Source organism: Plecotus auritus (genome assembly GCF_963455305.1).
Source record: "Plecotus auritus genome assembly, chromosome: 9".
Classification (NCBI taxonomy): Eukaryota; Metazoa; Chordata; class Mammalia; order Chiroptera; family Vespertilionidae; genus Plecotus; species Plecotus auritus.
Window position 1 is genome coordinate 123,705,161 of NC_137783.1, and position 27,905 is coordinate 123,733,065.

Below are 27,905 nucleotides of genomic sequence, written 5' to 3' on the forward strand. Positions count from 1 at the left end.
ACTGCTTCACCAGAGAGCTTAACATTGTGGAATATGAAACCATTCTTAAAGCTACTTATCCAACTACCATTTTTATTAAATAACACTTCTGCAAGATTTTCAGTGTTTTCCTTAATATTTTCTTATATTACTAATACTTTGTCAGAAAGTCTGTTCTTGATTGTTTTAAAATGTTAATATGCTGGTAAAGATCATGTGTGAACTAATGCTACTTCCCCATTATACTGACATCAATCTCATATTTAACAATTACATCCATTAATCTGTGTTCCAGAAAAACAGCACTGGAGCAAACAGACCATACTATCCTAAAAAACTGAGATTTGATGTTTCTAACAAATCCCTTGGTCTGACATTCCAACCTTGTCATAACCTAATCCAATCATTTTCTGAGAACGTCCTAAATGATTTCTATGTTCCAGTTATCTTGAATCATATCCTGTTCCTAATAAAACACAAATGAGCTATCCTGCCCTCTGAAACTTTTGTCTTCAATGCCTTCCTCGTAAATTTCCCTCAGAAGTAAAAAAAAAACTTATTAATTTTAAGGTCCAACAGAATGCCACTTCATTTATAATGCCTTTTTATATTACTCAGTATGAAGCAATTCTTTCCTCCTAGCTCGTTTAAGTACTTACTTAGCCTGAACCAAACACTGCATTATTATATCCTATTTAATATTTTTCCTAATGTGAAAGCTCCTTAAAGATAAAAATCAAATTTTACTGAATTTTATATTTTTTGTAGAACTTTATATCTAGTTCAGAAGGCACTCAACCATTGGTTCAATTTGTTGAATGTTTTGCTTCCTCTAAAAAAAAGTTAAAAGTTACCACCTCATACCCATTAGCATGGCTACTATTAGAATGGCCCAGCTGGTGTGGCTCAGTGGTTGAGCGTCAACCCGTGAACAAGAGATTCCTGCTTCGATTCCCAGTTGAGGCACATGTTGTGGGGGGTGTGCAGGAGGCAGCTGATTGAGGTCTCTCTCTCATCAATGTATCCCTCTCCCTTCCTCTCTCTCTAAAATCAATTTTTTAAAGACACTTTCTTAAAAACAACACAGGAGACAAATGTTGGTGAGGATGAGAAGACAACAGAATCCTTATGCACTATCAGTAGTAATATAAAATGGTACAGTCTCTGTGGAAAACAGTATGGTGGTTTCCCAAACAACTAAAAATAAAACTACCATATAACCCGGCATTTTCATTTTGGAGTAATTACTCAGAAAACTTGAGAGTAGTTCTTGAAGAGATATTAGTACACCCATGTTCATAGTGGCATTATTTATAACTAGAGGCCCGGTGCATGAAATTTGTGCCTGGGGGAGGCGGGGGGGTTCCCTCAGCGTGGCCTGCACCCTCTTGCAGTCTGGAAGCCCCACGATTGATTGCCCTGTAGAGGGAGGCCCCGCCCACCTGCTGCAGCGCCACCGGCCAGGTAGCTTGGGCCTTTCTCTGTGGGGCGATCATGGGGCACTGGTGGGGCTCCCAACAAATTGCATCGCACCTGCCTTGGCTGGCCTGGCACCAGTGGGTGTCACAGCGTGGTTCGTCTGGATGATCATTCCGCTGTTCAGCTGTTCAGTTGATTTGCCTATTACGCTTTTATTATTATAGATAGCTAAAAAGTAGAAGCAACCCAAGTGGCCATCAACAGATGAACAGATAAGCAAAAAGATCCTATCTAATAAAGAGGGAATGTGCTAATTGACCATCACTCCGTCACAAAGATGGCTGCACCCACAGCTGAGGCCAAGTTCCCATCAGGAGCCTTAAGGAGCAATCAGCAGGGACCTGAGGCTATGCCCTCCCCCACCCCAGTGGGGCTTGACGGGGGACCTCAGGCTGCTCCCCTCACCGCAGGGCTTGACGGGGGACCCCTGACTCCAGGGCTGGGGGACCTCAGGCTGCTCCCCCCACCGCAGGGCCAGGCTGCACCCCCCAACAGGTGGGGCTTGACAGGGGACTTCAGGCCATGCCCCCCGCCCCAGCACCGGCACAGGGGACCTGAGGCTGTGCCCCCCCTGCCTGGCTGGGCTTGATAGGGGACCTCAGGCCATGCCCCCCACCCAGCAGGGCTTGACGGGGGACCTCAAGGTGCACCCCCAGTGCTGGGTTGGGGGAACTCAGGCCATGCCCCCCACCTGGCGGGGCTTGATGGAGGACCTCAAGGCACGCTCCCGGCCCCAGTCTGGGCTGTGGGACCTCAGGCCACACCCCCCGTCCTGGCGCCAGGCCAGGGGACCTGAGGCTACGCCCCCTGCCCAGCAGGGCTTGACAAGGGTGGGACTGGCTGGGTCTGGATCTAGCCCAATGGCGGGGGAGGGCGGCCGGGTCTGGGTCTCACGCGATTTTGAGGTGCATGTGGGTGGGCGGGAACTTGACTCTGGGTCTCATGGTGTGCCCCAGACTCTGACAGGAGGAAGGTTTTCATATACATTTTACTAATTTTCTTTCATGTCTGACACTTCTATTATAGAGAAAGGGCAAATAGCAATATTAAATTATTTCCTCTAATTAATCCCCGTTTAATGTGCACGAAATTTCGTGCACCGGGCCACTAGTATATACATAAAACAGAATATAATTTAGCCTTAAAAAATAAATTCTGCAATAAGTTACAACATGGATGGACCTGAGGACATTATGCTAAATGAAATAAGCTAGTCACACAAAAAGAAATACTGTATGGCTCCACTTACATGAGGCACTTAAGAGTATTCAAAAATCAAAATGACAAAATGGCCCTAGCCGATTTGACTCAGTGGATAGAGCGTCGGCCTGTGGACCAAAAGGGTCCCAGGTTCAATTCCAGTCAAGGGCACGTACCTTAGTTGCAGGCTCCTCCCCAGCCCGGACCCTGGTCAGGGCTCGTGCAGGAGGCAACCAATCAATGTGTTTCTCTCACATTGATATTTCTCTCTGTCTTTCCCTCTCTCTTCCACTCTCTCTAAAAATCAATGGAAAAATATCCTCAGGTGAGGATTAACAACAATAAAAAAGACAAAATATATAATGGTAGTTGCCAAGAGTTTGGGTGAAGAAAAATGAGAAGTTGTTTAACGAGTATAGAATCTCAGTTTTACAAGGTAAAAAGAGTTATAAGGATAAATGGTGGTAATGGCTGCACAACAATATAAATGTATTTAATAACACTAAACTGTAATCTTAAAAAAGGCCAAGATGGTAAATTTTGTTACTTGTATTTTAGCACAATCGAAATACTATTTAGCAATTACTGAGAATTTATTACATGTCTGGCTCTGCTGTAAGCAATTTTCTGGTAGATATGTATGTATTATTTATTTCTAACAAAGTCCTAGTAGGTGGGTACTATTATCCCCATTTTACAGATTTTTTAAAAATGTGGTACAGAGAAGTTAATTAACTCACATAAGGTCACACAACTAATATATTCAGAGACAGAAGTTCAACCCAGGTAGCCTAGCTTCAGAATCACACACTTAATTAACATACCAACCTATCTCTCAAGTCTGATTTTTAAAAAAAATTAATGCAATGAGAAAAACAACATTTGACCTTCGCAGGAGCAATGTTATAGAAAGCCTCTATTTTTGCTTGACCCAATAATCATCTTTCCTTCTTTAACTATTTTGCATGTTTTACTTAACAGATTTTGAATCTCCTTAGTGACATTTCTAGATTTTTCAAAAATCAAATGTTGCATTTTTTACAGTGCCATTCATGAATTAGGTCCTTTCTTTCAAGCAGGTTATAAGTTTCAATGGACAGTGACAGAAATAGATTATAATAACTAACTCTCTAGTCATACATTAAGGTAATAATAGGCTCTGGAAAGTTAACTCAAAAGTTCTGTCCACAAAGTAAAATATAGCTGGGTTGCCAATGATTTTGTCTCATACATTAACATTAGCATTTTTGGTTTTTTCTTCACTCTTTTTTTTAAAAAAAAATATTTTTCTTGATTTCAGAGAGGAAGGGAGACGGGGAGAAAGATGGAAACATCAATGATGAGAAAGAATTGTTGATCGGCTGACTCCTGCCTGCCCTCTACTGGGGGATTGAGCCTGCAACCCAGGCATGTGTCCTGACCGAGAATTGAACCATGACCTCCTGGTTCATAGGTTGATGCAAAACTACCAAGCCACACCAGGTGGGCTCTCCACTCTTTTTAAAAAATTGTTTTTTAATTTTACACCTAGTCTCTCAGCTCTTGCCCCCAATCCTTCTTCACCAAACAACCTAAGCATCAAAGTATCTCTTTTCTCCATTGATCTTGCACACTTTTATGTGGCACTCAAGGCTTTGTATTTTGTAATGCAATTTATGTGCACACACAGCCTGTCTCCCTCTTCTAACTCAAATTCTTTAAGAATGAGGTCTGCAAATGATTAATATTTGTAAACCTCACAATGTATAGCCTCAAATATTTTTCAATGAATGAAAGAGACAAATGATAATAAGAAAATAACTGCTAATGCTATTATCCAATATATGGAACAAAGAAAAGTCTATTGTGGAAGATACTGAGTTCTCTAGTAAATATATTAGGCTTAGAAATTTTTTATCATAATCTAGAAATATTTTATTCTAGAAATTATATTCCAGAGCTAAAGATCTAGATTTGAGGATCATTCATCCAATTTCTGCAATTTCCTACAGGGATATTTATGTCTGCTAATCGCTGTCAGCCTCCATCAGGATCCCTGAGAGGGCAATATCCCAGCCAAAGGGGTTTTGGGTCCAAGTTCCATCAAAAGGAGACAGTCTCTTTAGGAGGCTGAGGGTTGCACTCATTGGGAATGAAGCTGGGACACCTCTCTCTCTCTCTGTCTCTGTCTCTGTCTCTGTCTCTCTCTCTCTCTCTCTCTCTCACACACACACACACACACACACACACACACACACACACAAAGAGTTTGATTTATTATATGAAATTAAACCATGTAATTATGGAGAGTGACAAGACTGGACCACAGTTGGCAAGCTGGATACCCATGAGAGTCAAAGGCTCCAGTCTGAATCTGTCAGGCTCAAGATTCAGTATAGCCGATATTTCAATTTGGATCTGAAGGCAGGAAAAAAATCCATGTTCCAGCTCAAAGGCAGTAAGACAAGAGGAGTTCCTCATGGGCAGTAGAATCAGCCTTTTTGTTTTATTCAGGCCTTCAACTGATTGGACAAGTCCCACTGATATTAGAAAAGACAAAATGCCTTTATTCAATCTACTGATTCAAATATTAATCTCATCCAGAAACATCCTGACAGACACTCAGAATGTCTGACCAAATGCCTAAGCACCCCATGGCACAGTCAAGTAGACACATAAACTTAACCATCACAGCCTCTCAACCAATAAAGACGTATGGGGTCACATCACTATAAAAGTCTAAACCAGTAGTTTTTACATTCTGTATCTTGGAGCCCAAAGAATAAAGCACTGAATAAGAGAAAACAGGTAACAATTATTAAAGACAGCCAAGAACAAAACTTGAGGCAAATGCCTAAGTTTAGAAGCTAGACAAAGAAAAGGAGTCAAAGATCATAGGATGAAAAATAGGAAGTATGATTAACTAGGGCAACAGAAGAAGTTTCAAAAAAAGGATGTAGTCAATTGTTGCAAATGAAACAAAAGGGATGGACAGTGAATGTGGTCACTAGATTGGCAATTAGTAGTCATATTACCAGAAATAAGGTTCTGCAATATGATGGGAACAATAGAGGACAGAGAGAGGCTGGAAAGGCAGTAAGTACAAATTCCCTTATAAAAAATAATGGTAGAAAATACTTTGGGGAAACAGGAAAAGGAAGGAATATCTCTTTCCTCAATCCAGAAAGAAGGGCAGATCTGAGGTGGGCAAGTACATACAAAGAATAGCCTTGACCTCAACATTTAAAAAAAAAATGGTAATGAGGTTATCTACTAGAAGAGAGGTGAAAAGGGTTCATTAGGTTCATTAAGATTTGAAATGATTCACAAAAACTTATCAGTATATACTGTACTGGTAAGTTTTTGTGAATCATTTTCAAAGCAGTGAAATGATTTTGTGAATCATTTTGTGCATCATTGAAAACCAGTTATGAGAATATGGGAAAGCTTTATGCGTACCAAAGTCCAAGGTTAATGTCCTATTACCCCAAAATTAGATGGAAAACAATACTAAGTTTTTATTTATTTATTTATTTATTTATTTATTTATTTTTAAATATCTTTTATTGACTTTTTACAGAGAGGAAGGGAGAGGGAGAGAGAGTCAGAAACATCGATGAGAGAGAAACATCGATCAGCTGCTTCCTGCACACCACCTGGATGTGCCCGCAACCAAGGTACATGCCCTTGACCGGAATCGAACCCAGGACCCTTGAGTCCACAGGCAGACGCTCTATCCACTGAGCCAAACCGGCCAGGGCAATACTAAGTTTTTAATAAATATATCGTAAGCATTAAATATATATAACAGCTACTATTCAGAACTTGGTTACTTTCTTATTGGAATTTTTTTAAAATAATCCTTTTATTATCCTTTATTTATTTTTAAATGTATTTTTATTTATTTCAGAGGGGAAAGGAGAGGGAGAGAGAGATAGAAACATCAATGATAGAGAGAATCATTAATTGGCCACCCTCACTGGGGATCGAGCCCTGCCCGTAAATCAAACTGTGACCTCCTGGTTCATTTGTCAACATTCAACCAGTGAGCCACACCAGCTGGACTTCCTTATTGAAAATTTTTTTAAATCTTACAGAAAAGACTGCAGTAACCTATCCAAATAGAGTACTACATTCAGCTAGCAGTTCAGTGGTTCTCAACCTTTCTAATGCCACGACCCTTTAATACAGTTGCTCATGTTGTGGAGACCCCCAACCATAAAATTATTTCCGTTGCTACTTCTTAACTGTAATTTTGCTACTGTTATGAATCGTAATGTAAATGTCTGTGTTTTCCGATGGTCTTCCAGCCGTGGGCAAACTACGGCCCGCGGGCCAGATCCAGCCCATTCGGCTGTTCTATCCGGCCCGTGAAACCGAAAGAGCGGAGGGTTCTCTTGTTCTCCCCTCCGCTCCTTTACTTTGAATTTATATTAGTTCACACAAACACTCCATCCATGCTTTTGTTCCGGCCCTCCGGTCCAGTTTAAGAACCCATTGTGGCCCTCGAGTCAAAAAGTTTGCCCACCCCTGTCTTAGGCTCTACAGCAGCAGTTCTCAACCTGTGGGTCGCGACCCACAGATTGAGAACCACTAGCAGGGTCGCCTAAAACCATCGGAAAACACAGACATTTACATTATGATTCATAACAGTAGCAAAATTACAGTTATGAAGTAGCAACGGAAATAATTTTATGGTTGGGGGTCACCACAACATGAGGAACTGTATTAAAGGGTCGTGGCATTAGAAAGGTTGAGAACCACTGAGCTAGATAATGAAAATCATGTTTTGTTCAAGTTTCCCTCACCTTTAAAATTAATAATAGACAATGGGAATATAAGTTTATAACATTAATATAATTAACTTTTAGAAAGAGTAAATATCCACAGAACTTTGCAGAACCACTTCTATGAAAATAATTTAATTCATTACTCAAATTTATGAAATGTGCTCAAAATAGCTAAATATATAGCTATTAACTCAAAATCCAATTTAAATTTAAATTGCCATAAGACAGTTTTAAGTAGTATTCCTTTTCTTGGTTTTGTTCACAAAACATTTGAACTAAAGTATTTAGATTATTATTAACAAAACAAGACACTAAAAGGAAATAGGAAGTAAGCTTGCTGAGTAAGAAGAAAAACAACCTTCTGAGTTTTCACCACAAAGCATAAAATTCTAACAGCTTTGAAAAGAGTAATTAAGTACATAAAGTAACTAAAAAGAACAGACTTCACAATCTTATTTCCCAACAAAAAAATATAAACCTCAGGGGAAAGCTTTTAATTAGAGATGAATAGTGCAAGGAAAATTAAAAGCTCCATCTAATATTTGTGCCACAAACTTCCAACACTACTAGTGTTCTATTTTACTCCCCCTTTTTGGCCTAAATGAAACCAAAATTTATCTTCTTGTACACAAAGAAAATGATAAAATCTTGTGTTAATAAAAGGGCTTAGAATTTTTCTGTAAATATAGAAATCCTTTTACAGCATTTGTAACAGGTGCACACCAAACTTCTGATTGAAGGCCTTCAGTAATTGTGCATTAACAACCTATTGGCTACTTTTATAAATATCTTTTTTGACATTTACCTATAATACCTGCCTCCCTGAATTTTCTTCCCTTATTTTACTTTTAGGGACAATAAATTTTAAAATTAAGTTACTAAATTGAATTTCTCAACTCACAGAGAAATATATAAATAAGATTTGCTTAATTTTCAAGTTTTCTATAAAATATTTAACTTTCAGCACCTGCTATCACTTGTCTCTTAAAATTTAACACAATGTTTGCTACTTAATGTAGCACAAAGTAACATGCTTAATATAGTTAACATATTGAAAATTTTAGTATATCACTATTTTATCTTTATTAGAATACTGTGGGCCTGGCTGTGTAGCTCAGTTGGTTAGAGCAGTGGTCGGCAAACTCATTAGTCAACAGAGCCAAGCATCAACAATACAACAATTGAAATTTCTTTTAAAGGCCAAATTTTTTAAACTTAAACTTCTTCTAACGCCACTTCTTCAAAATAGACTTGCCCAGGACATGGTATTTTGTGGAAGAGCCACACTCAAGGGGCCAAAGAGCTGCATGTGACTCGTGAGCCGCGGTTTGCTGACCACTGGGTTAGAGCATAGTCCTATACACCAGAGGGTAGTGAGTTTGATTCCTGGTCAGAGCACATACACAGATTGCAGGTTTGATCCCAGGTTGGGGCACATGCAGGAGGCATCCAAACAATGTTTCTTTCTCTCTCTCTCTCTCTCTCTCTCTCTTTCTCTCTCTCTCTCTCCCTTCCTCTCTGTAAAATTAAAAAAAAAATTGTAATTATAAAAGCAAAATACAAATCTGCAATTAGGTATACTATATTTGGAAAGGAAAAGTCTAAACCCTGCTGCCTCTCTTCTGAGGGAAGACATCCTGCCCAGCCACCCTTAACTAATTTTTCCAGATAGTAAGACTATATGAATTCAACAACTACACCATATAATCCTACATAATAAAAGGCGAATAATATGCAAATTGACTGAGCGGCTGCTATGATGTGCACTGACCACCAGGGAGCAGACACTCAATGCAGGAGCTGCCCCATGGTGGTCAGTGTGCTGTCAGTGTGCTCCCACAGCGGGAGAGCCGCTTAGCCAGAAGCCGGGCTCATGGCTGGCGAGTGCAAGGGTAGTGGTGGGAACCTCTCCTGCCTCCAAGGCAACACTAAGGACCCCTCAGTGGTCATCCCTCAAGGAGTCCCGGACTGCAAGAGGGCACAGGCCAGGCTGAGGGACACCCCACCGCCACACCCGCCCCCGCCTTGTGCATGAATGTCATGCACCGGGCCTCCAGTAGACTATATTTCCATTCCTCCTTTTTATCCATATAGGTGATTAAAGAGAGTCCTTTAAATGGCTTTTCTCCTGTCTCTCCGGAGTTATCCTCCTTCCCTCCCTTCTTGCCATTCATTCATGGTTAAAAGCAATAAAACAATATAATGAGGAACAATATAACAATATAAAAAATAAAATGAGAATTTCTATAATGGAGTTAAAACCACAACTCCTTGTTTACCTTGAAAAATAAGAGATAAGAAAAAGTAGGGCCACATATAAGAAGACATGGAGAAACAGATAAAAATTATTTTAAATGCCTATCAGTGATAGTCAGATTCTTGATTGGAAGTTCTTTCAATTTATAATCCTTGAAAAGATAACAGTAACAGCAAGCAATTTTTCAATTGACCAAAACACATTTAATCCTTTACCATACAGTTTAAGAGTCACAGCACAGTTAAGAACAAGAAAATAAGATTCAAAATGAAAAATATTTTTACCTAATAAATTATGCACACAAATATGAATTTTGTGTTACTACTAAATTTGAGAATTAAAAAAAAAAAAAAAAAAAAAAAACTGTACCTGAGATATTTGGCCCTGAGTTGTTCGAATATTTAAAGATTGGCTTCTTGTTACCATTGCCCCAGAAAGAGATTTTCCATTCACCTTTCTTTCAAGGTGACAACTTGCTAGTGATCTCTCTTCGAGAAGAACAGCATCCCAAGGATCCTCTGCTAGCAAACCTGGAACATTTTTCTCTTCTTCATAATCTAATACCTCCACACTGTCCACCTTAGGCTTACTTAGAGGATCCAAGTCTAACCAGTCAAATTTACTGATATCTTCAGACTTTGGAGATACCTGCAGATTGCTGATTGTAGCTTTTGAATTTGTTATCTCCAAATCAGTCCTTGCTTTTCCATTTTTTAAAAATGCTGATGTACTAGCTATTTTGTCAAACAGCTTTGCCATGTCAGGACTGACTACTGGATGACAGATAGGTAAGCTTCCTTGTGGATGAAACTGTGTGGCCGATGTCAAAGGATAGGAAAAATATGGGGACTGTCCTGGAAGGCTTAAATATATAGGTTCTGGGGTTGGAAAAGTAGGCATTCTTGGATTAAAGCCGTTTTGGAATGCAGTCTGTTTACTACTATAAGTTGACTGATAAATAGAAGGTAAAGTATAAGCGGAAGGCCCAGATAAACCAGTTGGCCACTGTCCTCTCTGAATAGTAGGTCTAAGATACAGCTGTGCTGAAAACGAAGGGCTCAGAACAGGAGTAACTGGCATTGCAGGTGTTTTCCTTGTCTCAAAACTGTCATCTAGCAATATTTTCTCCAGTTCAGCTTGAGTTAGCTTTTCTACATCAATATCAACTGCTCTTTTTTGGGTATCTGATTCAGGAAACACCATGAGGTCATAATCCTGTTTGTTATAAACTTGTGCTCTTTGTCTGGTGCTGCTTGACAACTCAAAGCCTCGCTGATTATCAGTTACTTGTCTATCTTTCTGCAGTTTTGCTAAAGCCTCTGCTTCCATCTGTAACGCTTCTTCTTTGTCCACATCTTTTGTTCCTGTTGGGTCCAGATGTGAAGATGAACATTGCTTAAATCCATTGCTGCTGGATATCTGAGCCATGTCCACTTAACAGACCAAACTTCCTCTAATCTGTTTTTTTCTTGTAGCTCCCAATAGCAAGACCTATACATAAAAATAAACATAATACTCAATTAAAATTTTTAAAAACAAATTTTATTTTTAACCTAGTTCATATAATTTAATTAGGTTTCAAAGCCACTTACAAACACACTACCAAATAAAATAAAATGAAGTTAGGGTGAAAGAAAACTTAAAATTTCTTATACACTCACTGTTAGGTTAAGGAAGATATTTAGACATACACGACTGCCCTATTCCCAGGAAAGCTACAACAATAAATGAACTCAACAAGCTTTCACTTCAGCTGTCACACTAGCTACCATAAACTAGTGGCACTTCTGCCAGAATTCTTGACATGAAATGGCTTAAATGATAGTCACTATTTGCAAGAGTTCCAACAGGTTTTACTGTTATGTAAATAGCAAATCAAAGAGAATTTCAATCTTTTGCTATTTGTTAAACTACTCAAAAGCCAATTAGCAATAAAAGTACTCAATACCTAGTGAATAAAATTAAGAAACTAATAGTCTATCAAAATATTATATGAAAAACTATTGAGTTTATCACATAGTTTTGATCATACTTCTATTCTGATTATCTTTAATTAAAATAATTATAATACTAAAATTTCTCCTTTTCAAATTGCTAAAATATTTATTCAGAAGACAGCTTATTAAACTTTCTCATAGATCAGTTTTTTTAAATTTATACTTCTCTGTTTAAGAGAAACACTTAATTCAGATCAAGATTACCCTGTGAAGTAATAGGACCAATTAAAGGGTTAGTTATCTACTGTGTAACAGAGGGCACATTTCCTGCTTCTAATCAGTATAATACAGGTGTTAAGTGTGGGTTCTGGAGTCAGACCACCTTGATTTATGAGGCGGTAAGACCTTGGGCAAATGAAAACTTTTCCATGCCTTAGTTTCCTAACTTCTAAAATGAAAAAAGTATCTACTTCTTAAATTATAAGGATTAAATGAAACAATGCAACTTAAAGTATTTACCAGTGGCCTTGAATATAAGCACTAAATAAATGGCACCTATTACTTATCTAATCTAGTATGAGATATACCTAATTTGAAGACTTAGAAAGCAAGAGAGCTCCTGTTTACACGCTTTTTCTAGCATAGTGCTTGTCTATAGTATACACTTAATATTTAATGAAAGGACATAGGAAAACACCCAAAGCAAATTCAAATTAATATAACACAAATGAAAATCCTAAGTGTTGAGGTAATACTAAATTAAAAATAAAAAGTATTAGTGATAAGAACATAAAGAAAGAGGTATCCAAGGAAGACATCCTTTGCAATTCTTTTATACAATTACTAGAGGCCCGGTGGGGTTCCTCTGCCTGGCCTGTGGGAGATCGGGAAACTGGCTCTCCAACATCCCTGAGGGACCTGGATTGCGAGAGGGCGCAGGCCAGGCCGAGAGACCCCACAGGTGCATGATTGGGGCCTGGGAGGGACCACAGGAGGGCTCGAGGGTGTGTCTGACCTGTCTCCTGACTCATCCAGTCCCAATCAGCCAGACTCCAGCAGCAAGCTAACCTACCAATCGGAGCATCTGCCCCCCTAATGGTCAGTGCGGGTCATAGTGACTGGTCAAATGGTCAGACACTTAGCATATTAGGCTTTTATTATGTAGGATAGCTGAATTTGAGGCATTTCACTGAAAAGCTATTCCAAATTTTTCCCTTCTGTGGTAGACCACAAACTAGGAACAATGTACACTTAAAATTTAAAGGTTGAGAACCACTGAATTAGAGGAAAGTACTAATATCTACAATTTACTTTGAAATGCATCAAAAAATAAGATGAATTGATTAATGGAGAGGTAATAGATGATTATGTGATAAGGGAAGTAGGGAAAAATGTTACCAGTAAGTTTAGGTGGTAGGTATACGGGTAGTCACTTTGAAATTGTTTCAACTTGGCTAGATTACTGAATATTTCCAAAATAAAATGCTGAGCGCAGGGGGAATAGGCACAAATTCCTCCCATTCCAGTATACACTACCCTTTGCAATGTGACTTTACTGCTCCTCCCATAAGGAGGTGGGGTCTACTTCTTTACTTCATCTAAGCTGGTTTTGTGACTTTCTTTGACCAAGATAATATGAAAGAAGTGACACTGTGCGAGTTCTCAGTCAGGGTCATAAAAGGCCAGTGCTTCAACTCTTCCTTTTTTGAGTGCAGCCACTGCCATGTGAATACTTATAAAGAATGAGAGCCAGGAAAGAGAGGCCCAAGACATGACCAGCAAAAGAAACCACCCAGCCTAAGTTCCAGCCAAACTGCTAACCCACAATATCATTTTGCAATGGTTTGTTACACAGCAACAGAAACTGATAAACCTTTTATTTTTACTTTTAGAACACAAAACTGAAGTTATTTACCTATTTAACAATAAATTTGTTTTAACCAGGACACACTACCTTCCCTTTACAATTCAGAGAATGAAGTTCCCTTTTCCTTTCTAAAGTTGCTCCCTTTGCTTATATCCTTAATCCCACTAAATTCTCCTACTTCTTTATGATGATTTCCTCCTTTGCATTATTAATTTCTCCTTTACTTGCTTTTCTGCTCCTCTGCCATAAAAATGTTCAAGTTTTCTCCATACTGAGGGGAATTCTCTCAACGTTCTCTTTTAGACTCCCGTAGCTTCCATTTCCATTTTCTCCTTTCAGGGCCCAACTTCTCAAATGAGTCCTTTCTTTACTCATTCTGTCTTAGAAAAAAATCTACTTGTCCTTTAGGGCCCAATTCAAATACAGCTTTTTGCCTGAAGCTTTTCTTAATGCAGCTCCTATCAGAATTCATCTTTTTACTAGTAACTCAACTAATAATTCTTATATTTATTTTGTAGACTTCATGCTGCTTTTGCCTGCTCGGCATCCTTTCTTCTGGTAGTGGTATCTATAATTTCCTTTTTGGAAACTACTTATCTTCCTTTTCTTCCATCTAGTTTGAATAGGGCTGGACCATACTTACACCCCAACCCATCTTCCAACCACTCCAGAGGATCCAAGACTAGCCAATCAGTGTCAAACCCAGGACTTCTGAAACTTTGTACAGGAAGCTCATCATTGAGGTTGCTAAGCTGAACGGGTGTAAGCCTAACACTGCTGTGACTATCTTTGCCTCCACTTGAGGAGATGCTACCTGAGAATGTGTATCCAAGCCAGAAGAGAGCAAAGATAAATGAGGCAGATTCTGGATATTACATTAAGCATATGGATCTAACCCATATTCAAGGCCAGTCTTTTCATTTATGTGAGGCAATAACTCTTTGTTTAAGCCATTTTAAAATTACTTTCTGCCATGATAACCAAAAATATCTTTATTAACACAGAATCTTTAGCATGCATGTCCACATAACTGACTAAAATATGCTTCTTAAGTGCAGAGGCCTACTTTGCTCATGTTTTTCTTCCCTATAACATTTAAAATCACCTTGTTTAATAAATATGGAACTAAATTTAATGAACATGTGTGTTACAGGAGGGAATAGGACTAATGAACAGTACTGAAAAAGGGATTTCAGATAACACAAGAGTATAGAGGTTTTATTGGAGAAATGAGTCAAGTGTAAATTGCCTGTTACTGAACACCACAACACATTGCCTATTTTTTTTTCTTTTTTTCACAAAATCAGGTGGATAAGAACAAAATAACAATTTACAAAGAGATAAAGATTCATCTTCCACAAGCATAATGACACTGTTATTTAAGTATTCTCCTGGCTCCCATATTTGATAATAATATGACACAGTTCTGAAAGGGGATCTGGATTTTTTTAAGTGAATTTGAGATACAGTTTATTAGATGGAGAACATACTTACTGCAAGTATTTCAAATTAATGTTATTGCTCATTTACTAACAAAGGTATAAAATTAATTGCCTGAAATACATTTTAATAATGAATGTGGTGTTTCACATTATCAATTCATTTGCTTGCTCAATCCCTGGTACCAACCCAAAATAGTACGCTAAAGTATACAAAATAGTATGCTAAAGTAAGTATATGCTAAAGCAAATTCAACTCAGTGATAGTGATCTATTAGCAGCTAAATTACCATACTTTAGTTTTCCATGTGAATACTCAAATGGTAAAAAGGACTTTAAAAATTGTCCAAAAGTAACTCTGTGCTTCAGCTATTTTCCTAGGGCTGCTGTACTGACATGCTCCATTAATTTTTAAAAATGAAACTTCATCTGATGACAAACATTTAGCAGGAAATAATTTCCTGCATGCTAATTCAAAATGAAAACTTCAATGCTAATGTTCTCCTAACTCAAACTGGGAAAGACAATATAAGTAGTGTTTGAATGATGACTGTATACCATCTGCCAAAAATTTCCCAACATAAAGTAACCCAGTAATGAACTCAAGGCCATGCTACTTTAAATTCTTCAAAAGAGGCAATTAAGCTATTCAGTTAAACTTTTGGATACCAAAAGAATTAGTTTAAAAGCTCTTGGCTTCTTCTGCGGTAGACATTCATTTAGAATTTAAATTTAAATCTCAGGAAAAAAATAAAGCAAGCCAGCCCTGCTACCCATCTCAGTGGTCTCCCATCTTAAAATAAATAACTAAAAAAACACCTAAGAATATGGAGAAACAATGATTTAAGTTCAACAATACAAATATATCTTGTCTACAATGAAAAAAAAATAAATAAATCATGCTACCTCCCTGGAACTGAATATTATGCCACCATTAAAAATAAATTTATGAAGACTATAATAACTATGGAAAATATCTGTTAAAATTGTAGCGCCCTAGCCAATTTGGCTCAAGTGGATAGAGCGTCAGTCTATGGACCAAAGGGTCCCAGGTTTGATTATGGTCAAGGGCACATACCTCGGTTGCAGGCTCCTCCCAAGCCCAGGCCCTGGTCAGGGCTTGTACAGGAGGCCACCAAGCGCTGTGTTTCTCTCACATCAATATTTCTCTCTGTCTTTCCCTCTCTCTTCCACTTTCTCTCTAAAAAAAAAAAAATCAATGGAAAAATATCCTCAGGTGAGGATTAAAAAAAAAAATTGTAGTAAATATACCTTATGCCAAACATTGCTTTAAGCATTATATTAACTAATTTAATCCTCACAAATTCTATTAAGTAGCTACTATTATTATCCCAAGTATACAAATGAAACTTTAAGCACACAAGTGATATAATCTGCCCAAGTTCATAGCAGCTAGTGGTGAAATCAGGACTCAAATTCAGGCAATTCTAATTCACTATGATATATTTTAATATTAACAGTTATCTAGAATCATTAAGTGTCTAAACATACCTTATTCATTATAAATATCAAGTTTCTTCCTTAATCCTGGAGCTATTTCTATATGCACTAATAGATTTTGTTTCTTTTAATTCTACCATTCCGTAGTTATTACTGCTAGTTAGTTATAACATGTATCAATTTATTGGTTAATTTTTTTATCACCAGATGACTAGCAAGTTTATAATTTCACTGAGGGCATGAATTCTTATTTTATTCATCCTCTACTCACAAACCTACTATAGTTCTTGAATGAATGCACCAACCACTAGAGAACTTAAGACATCAATTCTTTAACAAAGAAGTTCAAATTCTGAAACAAAAGAACATACTCAGCCTGGCCAGTGTGGCTCAGTGGTTGAGTGTCAAAGATCACTGGTTGAATTCCCAGTCAGGGCACATGCTCAGATTGTGGGCTTGATCCCCAGTAGGGGGCATGCAAGAGGCAGCCAATCAGTGATGTTTCTCTCTCAATGATGTTTCTATCTTTCTCCCTTCCTCTTTCTCTCTTTAAAACCAATAAAATAAATTTTTTAAAAAGAACATACTCAAAGAGCTCGTTTATTATTAATTCAACTAAATTTGAAAAATCATGTGGTTGACTTTAGTATAAACAAGTGGTAACAGAAAATATTAACTTGTAAACTAGAAGGGAGATGGCAACAGAAAACTAAAAATAGAAGTGCTCTATCTGTACTAAAAGAAAAAACTCCATTAGACAAGAAGATAATATTCTCCTATCTCTACAGATTCATGGAGGGAAAAAACTCATCTGACAAAAGAAACCAAATAATTTGGGGTAGGCACTATTCAAATTTGTCAAAAAGACAAAATGGAAGACTGTTGGGTGACAATAGGTTAGAGTAGCACTTTCAATAGAATGCCAGGCACATTTGAAATTTAAAATTTTTTTATATTTTTATTAATGAACAAAACAGATAAAATTAATTTTAATACATTTTACTTAATCCAACATATCCAAATTATTATTTAAATAAGTAACCAATATAAAAATATGAAAGGGATATTTTACATTATTTTTTTAATGTACTTTTATTGATTTCAGAGAGGAAAGAGAAAAAGAAAGAGAGAAAAACATCAATGATGAGAGAGAATCATTGATCGGCTGCCTCCTGCACACCCCCTACTAGGAATTCGAGCCCACAACCTGGGCATGTGCCCTGACTGGAATTGAACTGTGACCTCCTGGTTCACAGGTCAACACTCAATCACTGAGCCACACCAGCCAGGCTACATTCTTTTTTTTTTATACTTAAGTCTCCAAAATCTGGTATATATTTACACTTACCACATTTCAACTTAGACTAGCCACATTTCAAGTGTTCAACAGTCAAAGGTGGCTAGTGGACAACACAAGATTAGAATTTATGAAGAAAGGAACTAAAAGCATGACAAATAAGCCTCATTACTTTCTTTATGGTAAGGAAAATTTATCTTCCCAAAAGTCACCCCTTCCCTCAGGTCAATAACGTATTTCAAATATCTAATAGTTATTTTTCAGAAGGAAATTTTATATTTTTAAGTCCCACAAATGTCACATAGCCTTTTAACTAAAGCCTATCTTGCCCTAACTGGTTTGGCTCAGTGGATAGAGCATCGGCCTGCGGACTGAAAGGTCCCAGGTTGGATTCCGGTCAAGGGCATGTACCTTGGTTGCGGGCACATCCCCAGTAGGAGGTGTGCAGGAGGCAGCTGATCAATGTTTCTCTCTCATCAATGTTTCTAACTCTCTATCCCTCTCCCTTCCTCTCTGTAAAAAAAATCAATAAAATATATTTTAAAAATTAAGAAAATAAAGCCTATCTTATCATCTTTGAAACTTTTTTAAAGTATATAATTTCCAATTAATCTTTTCTACAATTAGAAAAATTTTAACATTTTATAGAGAAATATGTTAACAATGCCACTGGCCTGATAGGATAAATTACAAAAAGATTAAATATAAAATGTAATAAAATCAAAAGAAAATAGAATGCCTATGTAACCTTACAATGAAAGGAGGCTACCCTAATATGGCAAACAAGCACCACTGAATTTATTAATTTCTTCAATAAATATTTATTGGGTGTATACTATAAGCCATCAGTTGGACATCCCCCAAGGACTCCTGGACTGCAAGAGGGCACAGGCCTGGCTGAAGGGGACCCCCCCCGCCCCCCCCCCTGCTCCGAGTGCACAAATTTCGTGCACCGGGCCTCTAGTTTCACAATAAAACCACTCCAACATATTTTAAATACCACATTTTCATATCTATATTATGAAATGTGAAAAATAACAAAGAATACCTGTATTATAAATAGTACATGGGTATTTTTTACCTACATGTGGCAAATTATGTAAACACAAGTTCAACCTTTTAGTGATACCATATAAAAATACAATTAAGAGCTGTACTGTCCCTTTTCATTTGCCAATCTATAGGCTAAATTAAGGACACCACCCTTACTCATTAAGAGATGGAGAAAAGGATAAGTAAGACTGCAAAAGAAAACAAACTATAAAATACGGTTTCTCAAATTTTCACCATGTGTGAATTACTTAATGGGCATTGCACGTATTATCAGTTTATGTAAAAATATTAATTACATTTTAAAACGCAAGTAAAACATTTAAAAATGAATAGTAAGATATTCCTATCAGTGAGAGATGACTGTACACTCTCACCATCCTATGTATATCCAGTAAATCTATCTTCTTATTTGAATTAAATTAGAAAATACAAATTCAATTATAGCTTGTCAGGAAGGCAGCAATGTTTGGTGGTGGCTCTACCAGACAGTGATGGATATGTTCATAAAATCTTAGAGGCTCCTTTTCCCCCTCCATCTTGGAGCTGGGGAGGCCTGCTGGGAACAGGACTTCTACCACAAATGTGTCTGGAAGACTGTGGTCCAAGGCCATTTTTGCTGGCTGTAAGTATGGGCTCTGGAACCTAAGGGAACACACAGCTCTTCTTAAAGCTGAAAGTATTTTATGCTTGAGATGAAACTGAATTCTATCTAGGCAAGAGATGTGTTTGTGTGTACAAAGCAAAAAACAACACGGTGACTCCTCGTGACCAAACAAAACCAGAGTAATCTGGGGAAGATAACTCATGCTCATGGAAACAGTGGCATGGCTCATGCTAAATTCTGAAGAACTTTCCTGCTGAGGCTAATGGACACAGAATCTGTGTAATGCTGTACTCCTCAAGGATTTAAACTTATTAAAAAGTAAATTTAAAAAAATGTTCTCTTGTGTTTGTTTTAAAAAATATAAGCTCGCCCTAGCTGGTTTGGCTCAGTAGATAGAGCATCAGCCTGTGGACTGAAGGGTCCCAGGTTCGATTCTGGTCAAGGGCACAAGCCTAGGATGCAGGCTTGATCCCCAGTGGGGGACGTGCAGGAGGCAGACAATCAATGATTCTCTCTCATCATTGGTGTTTCTATCTCTCTTTCCCTCTAGCTTCCTCTTTGAAATCAATAAAGATATATTTTTTTAAAAAGTGTCTATCATTTAAAAAAATATAGGCTCTACCTTGAAATATTTCTAAATCTGAGCATTCCTTCATTATATTCCAGTTACCTTCTTAAACCTACCATGATCTGTTGCCTGGATTATTGAAATAGCCTCATAGTCCGTCTCTGCCATCCCTCTATCTCCCACTTGTAGACTATTCTCAGCACAGTAATCAGAGTAATTCTGAAACACCTAGGTCTTTTTACATAGCCCTTTGCTCAGAACTTTTAACAGCTCCTATCTTTGCTCAGAGAAATGGTAAAATCTTGAAAATAGTCCATCAGACACTCTAATATCTGGCCCACCTATTACTTCTCTCCTGTTAACTCTCCTCTCTGCTACTGTCCCATCAGCATCCTTGTTCCTCACTATGCATCTCAGAGCTTTTGCTCTTCTGTTCCCTCTGACTGACCTTCCCCTGGATAGCTGAATGGATCACTCTCTAGCTTTCTTCAAGTTTTCATTGAGAAGGTGACTTCTGAGTCAAGTCCTCACTAACAACCTAGTTAAAACCATTAACTTTCTCTAACTTCACCGCCTATGCACTTTACTTATATTCTCCTTAGAATTTAATACCATCCAGTATACTATATAATTTACTTATTTATTTTATTGTCTAGCTTTCCCCTCTAGACTGTAACTTTCATGAAGCTGGGATTTATCTGTTGGGTTCACTCCTATATTTCAAGCACCAAGAACAGTCCTGAAACAAGCAAGCTTTCATTCAAATGTTTGTTAAATCAATAAATGAAATTAACTCTAATAGGGACCAGATTAGGAAGCAACTATATACACTGTAGTGTAGAGTATCTTTGGTAATCTATAAGATACTTAAAAGCACAGAAAAATATCATACTTAAAATGAGTATTTTAACCTACAATATTTTTAATCTACTCTTGTTGCATTCGTTTTCATTTAAAGTATTTGGAAGTCATCTTACCTATATCAAATAATAAACCATTACTTTCTTTCTCTGAGAGAAGAAAATCATTTGTGAATATTCTCAGAATTGGTTTTCAGAGGCACATCGTCCTTTTTAGTCAGACCAAAACATTATTTTGAAGTACTTGTGGGAAATACAGTTCAAGTCTGCTGTTTGACAAGAAATACTAGGCCTTGGGTTCAACAAAGCAATTTGGCTATAAAGACAAGAAAGTAGTTGAGACTGCCTTGGGAGAATGTGTAGAAAGAAGGGAGAGAAAGAGATAAGAAAGAAATCATGAGGAAACTAAAGGTCAGAGAACAATAACTGATAGGTATGCAGACTAGCATCAGAGAAATGAGGGAACAGAGCGTCCTAAGAAGAAAGCAATCAGTACTGTCAGAAACTACAGGGAGAGAGGGAATAATGGCGGCGGAATAGACAGACGTGTTCCGAGCCTTATCCCAGAGCAGAAAGAAAGAACAGCTGAGGGTCGCACTAGGAGTGTTTGTTGGCTGGTTGGGAGACAGCTGAATTCCAGAAGGAGGTGGGGGACTGCTGAACGGGGTTCCCCTGACCTGGCAGCACCAACTGCGGCTGGGTCCCCTCCCGGAGCTGCGGGGTTGGACGCGGAGTCTGCGCCATCTTGATCCGGAAAGTGGAGCTTATCTGAAGCCTGAGAATCCACAACTGCGGCACCCCAGGAACAGCTGCGAGCCCCAGAACAACGCTCCCCAACTGGCGCAAGCACACGGGTTCAGAGGAGCTCTACACTCCACCACGGAAAGGTCAGATTTCGCCTGGGATAAGGTGAGGTCTCTGGTCCCGGAGGGAGAGAGGAACGCGCGTTTTGCGGGAGCTGGAGGACCAGGGAAGTCTGTGCCTAGAAAAATCCGTGGCTGTAGGGGCTGGCGTGATCTGTGATTGTGGAAGGGGGTCCTCAGAGCTGCTAAGAGAAGGGCACTCTAAAAAGCAACCCATTTTGATCTGAAGAGCAGGTTCACCCTAAGAATTTCAGGCAGTCCAGACTTACGCGCAGCCCCTGCGTTCCCTGGGTGCCTGGGCTTACGCGGAGTCCCGGAGTTCGCACAACTGAGCTTTTTCCTCTTGAAATTCTTGCCTCTGATTACTAAGCCCAATACATAGGATCACCCAGTTGGGGACACCCTGGGAGACTGCAGGGGAAGGTTGTTTTTCTGGAACCTGGGGATCGGAGCTGGGCGTGACCATCAGAGAGTCAGCTCTGAGGCAGACCACTCCCACAGGCCAGTGGCGAGTGCGGGAAAGAAGGCTCTAACACTGCCTAGAGAGGCCATAGATAGACCCGGAAGTTAATCCAGAAACACTGCCACCCAGGGGCTGAATCACAAATTGACTCTTGTGTAATCAAAAATAAAGGAATACGAGAAATTAAGACACACCGCCTGCTTAAAATCAGGACTGGCTTACAACACCGAAGAGCAGTGGATCGCAGGGAACTGCAATACTGTCTGGACTGAGAAACAGGCGTGCCAAACAGAAAAACAGAGGAAGTGAATGACCTTCACTACTTCACATTTTATTTTTACCTTTTATTTTTTTATTTTTTTATTCTTTTTTATTTTCATTTTTTGCATCTTTTAATCAAGAAACTTTTTTTTCTCTTTTTTCATCACTTGATTTTACCTTTTTAATTATTACATTTTTATTTTCAATCCGTATTATTACTACTGCTATTTTATCTTTTTTTTTTTTTTTAAGTGTCATTTTATTTTCTCTTCATTTTATTTTGGGATTAGGGTTCTACATTCTATTTCTATCTTTCCTTTAGCATCGTTTTACTCTATCTCACCTCTACCTTTAGGCCATCACTCTCCTCCTAACCTCCCCCTTTTCAGTGTCCTGTTTATCTTACCCTTTTACTGCTTTAGATTCTCCCTATTCTTTCTGTTTACCCCTTGTTAAAATTTCACCCTACTTACATATCTAATCTCCAATCCCCTGCTCCAAGTCCACATACACCTCTCCCTTCGCTGTCTGAGCTATCCATAAACTTGTCCTTCTCTCTGTCCTTTTGTTGTTGTTTGCTTGAATGTAGATTATATCCAATTTTTATGCTTTTTTGTGAGATTGTTTTGCTTATTCTTCTTTTGTTTATTTTTTTGTTTGTTTTGTGCTTCAGCTTTCCCTTGCCTCACTCCATATTAGCTGGTGTTGTAGTTTGTACTAATCCCCAGGCACTTGTTGCTGGCATTTGCTGGGATTAGTGATTGTTCTATTGGAGTTTTATCCCCAATATATATAGTCTGTTCCCCTATCTCTCTTAGTCACTTTCTTGTCTCTCTTACTTTTTTTTTCTTTTTTTTCTTCTCTTTACTTTCCCTTTTCCCAATTTCATTTTCACACTCCTTTTTTCTTTCTTTCTTTCTTTCTTTCTTTCTTTCTTTCTTTCTTTCTTTCTTTTTTCCTCTTCTTCTTTCTCTCCTATCACCTAATTTGCCTTTTTCTGGTGGTCACCTTTATTGGAGGTTATTAATATCGTGAATACATTCCTGTTCAGTGCCTTGTGAGTTGTACCTGGTAGTGCTGTATTTTGTGCCTTTAAATCAACCCAGGAGAGAGAGAACTACATAACCAGACACCCAGAGAAGAGAGACCATGGGGAGACAAAGAGGCAGCCCGCATATGAAAGAAAAGCAGGCATCACCAGAAAAGGAAGTAAACGAAATGGAGGCAAGCAACCTTCCAGAAAAAGAATTCAGAGAAATGGTCATAAGGTGGCTGAAAAGAATGGAAGACAAATTCGACAATATGAGCAAGAACCAAGAGGAAATGAAGAAGAACCAAGAAGAAATGAAAAATGACATCGCTGCTGTAAAGAACTCAATAGAAAGCATCAAGAGTAGACTAGAAGAAGCAGAGGACCGCATCAGTGAGCTAGAAGACAAGATGGAAAAAAATACCCAAGAAAAGCAACTTCTAGAAAAAAAAATTAAAAGGCAAGAGGAGAGTCTAAGGGAACTTTGGGACAACACGAAACAAAACAACATCCGCATAATAGGGGTTCCAGAAGGAAAGGAAGCTGAGCAAGGAATAGAAAACCTCTTTGAAGAAATAATGACAGAAAATTTCCCAGATATAGGGAAGAAAAAACACACACAAATCCAAGAAGCTCACAGAGTCCCAAGCAAAATGAATCCCAAAAGACCGACGCCAAGGCACATTATAATTAAATTGGCAAACAACAACGACAAAGTAAGAATCTTAAAAGCAGCAAGAGAGAGACAGAAAGTTACATACAAAGGAACCCCCATCAGACTAGCAACTGATTTCTCAACAGAAACTCATCAGGCCAGAAGGGAATGGAATGAAATATACAAAGTCATGCAAAGGAAGGGGCTGAATCCAAGAATACTGTACCCAGCAAGGCTGTCAATCAAAATTGAAGGTGAAATCAGGAGCTTCACAGACAAAAAAGGACTAAGGGAATTTATTACCACCAAACCAGCAATGCAAGAAATGCTAAAGGGTCTGCTGTAAAAAAAAAGAAATAGGAAGTGAAGAAGTAACACAGGGGTAAAGAATAGGAATGGCGACAAATAAGTACCTATCAATAATAACTTTAAATGTAAATGGATTAAATGCCCCAATCAAAAGACATAGGGTAACGGATTGGATAAGAAAACACGACCCATATATCTGCTGTCTACAAGAAACCCACCTCAGAAAAAAAGACGCACACAGACTGAGGGTGAAGGGATGGAAAAAGGTTTTCCAGGCAAATGGAACTGAAAAATAAGCTGGGGTAGCAATACTTATTTCTGACAAATTAGATCTCAAACTGAAGGACATAACAAGAGATAAGGAAGGCCATTTCATAATACTAAAGGGAGCAATCCAACAAGAAGAAATAACTCTGGTAAACATATATGCACCCAATACAGGAGCACCCAAATACATAAAAAAACTCCTGGAGGATATCAAGGGAGAGATTGACAGCAATACAATCATAGTAGGAGACTTTAATACCCCACTATCACCATTGGACAAATCCTCTAAACAAAACATCAGCAAAGAAACATCAATCCTAAATGACTCACTAGACCAGATGGAATTAATTGACATCTTCAGAACATTTCACCCCAAAGCCACAGAATATACATTCTTCTCAAGTGCACATGGGTCATTTTCAAAGATAGACCATATGTTGGGACACAGGCAAAGTCTCTTCAAATTCAAGAAGATAGAAATCATATCAAGCATCTTCTCAGACCACAGTGGCATAAAACTGGAAATCAACTACAATAAAAACAACCCAAAGAAATCAAACACATGGAGACTAAACAGCATGCTATTAAACCATGACTGGGTTACCAGAGAGATCAAAGAAGAAATAAAAAACATCATGACAACAAATGACAATGAAAACACTACAATCCAAAATCTATGGGACACAGCGAAAGCAGTCTTGAGAGGGAAGTTCATAGCTCTACAAGCCTACTGCAAAAAACAAGAAACAGGGGTAATAAATTACCTAACCCAACAACTCAAAGAGTTAGAAAAAGAGCAACAAGAAAAGCCCAGTGTAAGCAGAAGGAAGGAAATAATAAAGATCAGAGCACAGATAAACGACATAGAGACCAAAGAAACAATTCAAAAGATCAACAAGACCAAGAGCTGGTTCTTTGAAAGGATAAACAAGATTGATGAACCTCTAGCCAGGCTCACCAAGAAGCAAAGAGAGAGGACCCAAATAAACAAGATCAGAAATGAAAGAGGTGAAATAACAACAGATCCCACTGAAATACAAAGGATTGTTAAAAAATACTACGAACAACTCTATTCCAACAAACTGGACAACCTGGAGGAAATGGACATATTCCTAGAAAAATATAACCTTCCAAAACTCAATCAGGAAGAATCTAAACAGCTCAACATGCCAGTAACTATGGAAGAAATTGAAGCAGTCATCAAAGAGCTTCCGGCAAACAAAAGCCCGGGGCCAGACGGCTTCACAGGAGAGTTCTACCAAACATTCAAGGAAGAACTAAAACCTATCCTCCTCAGACTATTCCAAAAAATTCAAGAGGAAGGAACACTTCCAAGCTCCTTCTATGAAGCCAGCATCACCCTAATACCAAAACCAGGTAAAGACAACACAATGAAGGAGAATTACAGGCCAATATCCCTCATGAATGTAGATGCCAAAATCCTCAATAAAATTCTAGCAAATAGGATCCAGCAGTACATCAGAAAGATCATACACCATGACCAAGTAGGATTTATCCCAGGAATGCAAGGATGGTTCAATATCCACAAATCAATAAATGTGATACATCACATAAACAAATTGAGAGATAAAAATCACATAGTCATATCAATTGATGCAGAAAAAGCATTTGACAAAATCCAACACCCTTTCTTGATAAAAACTCTCAACAAGGTGGGAATAGAAGGATCATACCTCAACATAATAAAAGCTATATATGATAAACCCACAGCTAACATCATACTCAATGGGCAAAAACTAAAACCATTTCCCCTAAGAACAGGAACAAGACAGGGATGCCCACTCTCACCACTCCTGTTTGACATAGTACTGGAAGTATTAGCCACTGCAATTAGACAAGAAGAAGAAATAAAAGGCATCCAAATTGGAAAAGAAGAAGTAAAGCTGTCCTTATTTGCAGATGACATGATATTGTACATAAAAAACCCGAAAGACTCCATAAAAAAACTAACAGACTTAATAAATGAATTCGGCAATGTAGCAGGATACAAAATTAATGCCAAGAAATCTATGGCATTTCTATACACCAACAATGAACTTACAGAAAGAGAGACTAAAAAAGCAATCCCATTTTCCATTGCACCAAAAAAATTAAGATACTTAGGAATAAACCTAACCAAGGAGGTAAATGACCTATATGCGGAAAACTACAGGACACTGAAAAAAGAGATAGAGGAAGATGTAAACAGATGGAAGAACATACCATGTTCATGGATTGGTAGAATCAACATCATTAAAATGTCCATACTACCCAAAGCAATCTATAGATTCAATGCACTCCCCATTAAAATACCAACGGCGTATTTCACGGACCTAGAAAGAACTCTCCAAAAATTCATCTGGAATAAAAAAAGACCCCGAATAGCCACAGCAATCCTGAGAAAGAAGAATAAAGTAGGAGGGATCTCAATACCAGATTTCAAGCTGTATTACAAAGCCACTGTCCTCAAAACAGCCTGGTACTGGCACAAGAACAGACATATAGATCAATGGAACAGAATAGAGAATCCAGATATCGACCCAAACCAATATGCGCATTTAATATTTGACAAAGGAGGCATGAGCATACAATGGAGTCAAGACAGTCTCTTTAATAAATGGTGTTGGGAAAATTGGACAGATACATGCAAAAAAATGAAACTAGATCACCAACTTACACCATACACAAAAATAAACTCAAAATGGGTACAGGACTTAAATATAAGACGGGAAACCATAAAAATACTAGAGGAATCCACAGGCAGCAAAATCTCAGACATATGCCAAAAGAACTTTTTCAGTGATACTGCCCCTAGGGCAATGGAAGCCAAACAGAAAATAAACAAATGGGACTACATCAAAATAAAAAGCTTTTGCACAGCAAAAGAAACCATCAACAAAACAACAAGAAAGACCACTGTATGGGAGAACATATTTGCAAATGTTATCACTGATAAAGGTTTAATTTCCAACATCTACAGGCAGCTTATACAACTTAATAAAAGGAAGATAAAGGATCCAATAAAAAAATGGGCAACGGACCTAAATAGAATCTTTTCGAAAGAAGACAGAAGGAAGGCCAAGAGACACATGAAAACATGCTCAAAGTCACTAATTATCCGAGAGATGCAAATCAAAACAACAATGCGATACCATCTCACACCTGTCAGAATGGCTATCATCAACAAATCAACAAACGACAAGTGTTGGCGAGGATGCGGAGAAAAAGGAACCCTCGTGCACTGCTGGTGGGAATGCAGACTGGTGCAGCCACTGTGGAGAACAGTA

At 38.2% G+C, this 27,905-nt stretch overlaps 1 protein-coding gene and 1 pseudogene across 4 annotated transcripts in view; one reads left to right on the plus strand and one right to left on the minus strand.

Moving 5' to 3' along the window:
- The window catches only part of PIK3C2A (phosphatidylinositol-4-phosphate 3-kinase catalytic subunit type 2 alpha), a 108,779-nt gene that overhangs the window by 67,026 nt on the left and 13,848 nt on the right, over window positions 1-27,905 (minus strand). For all 3 annotated transcript variants that reach the window (XR_013961591.1, XM_080687136.1, XM_080687137.1), the window contains exon 2: window positions 10,054-11,175. Coding sequence is in view for 2 of the 3 variants with exons in the window: in XM_080687136.1 (XP_080543262.1) it covers window positions 10,054-11,112 (1,059 nt within the window). In the remaining variant the exon portion in view is untranslated. The remainder of the gene's footprint in view (window positions 1-10,053; window positions 11,176-27,905) is intronic.
- Window positions 18,974-19,648, plus strand: LOC308233708 (large ribosomal subunit protein eL33-like; annotated as a pseudogene). Its single transcript has 2 exons — window positions 18,974-19,017; window positions 19,254-19,648. The product of its transcript is annotated as a large ribosomal subunit protein eL33-like (transcript).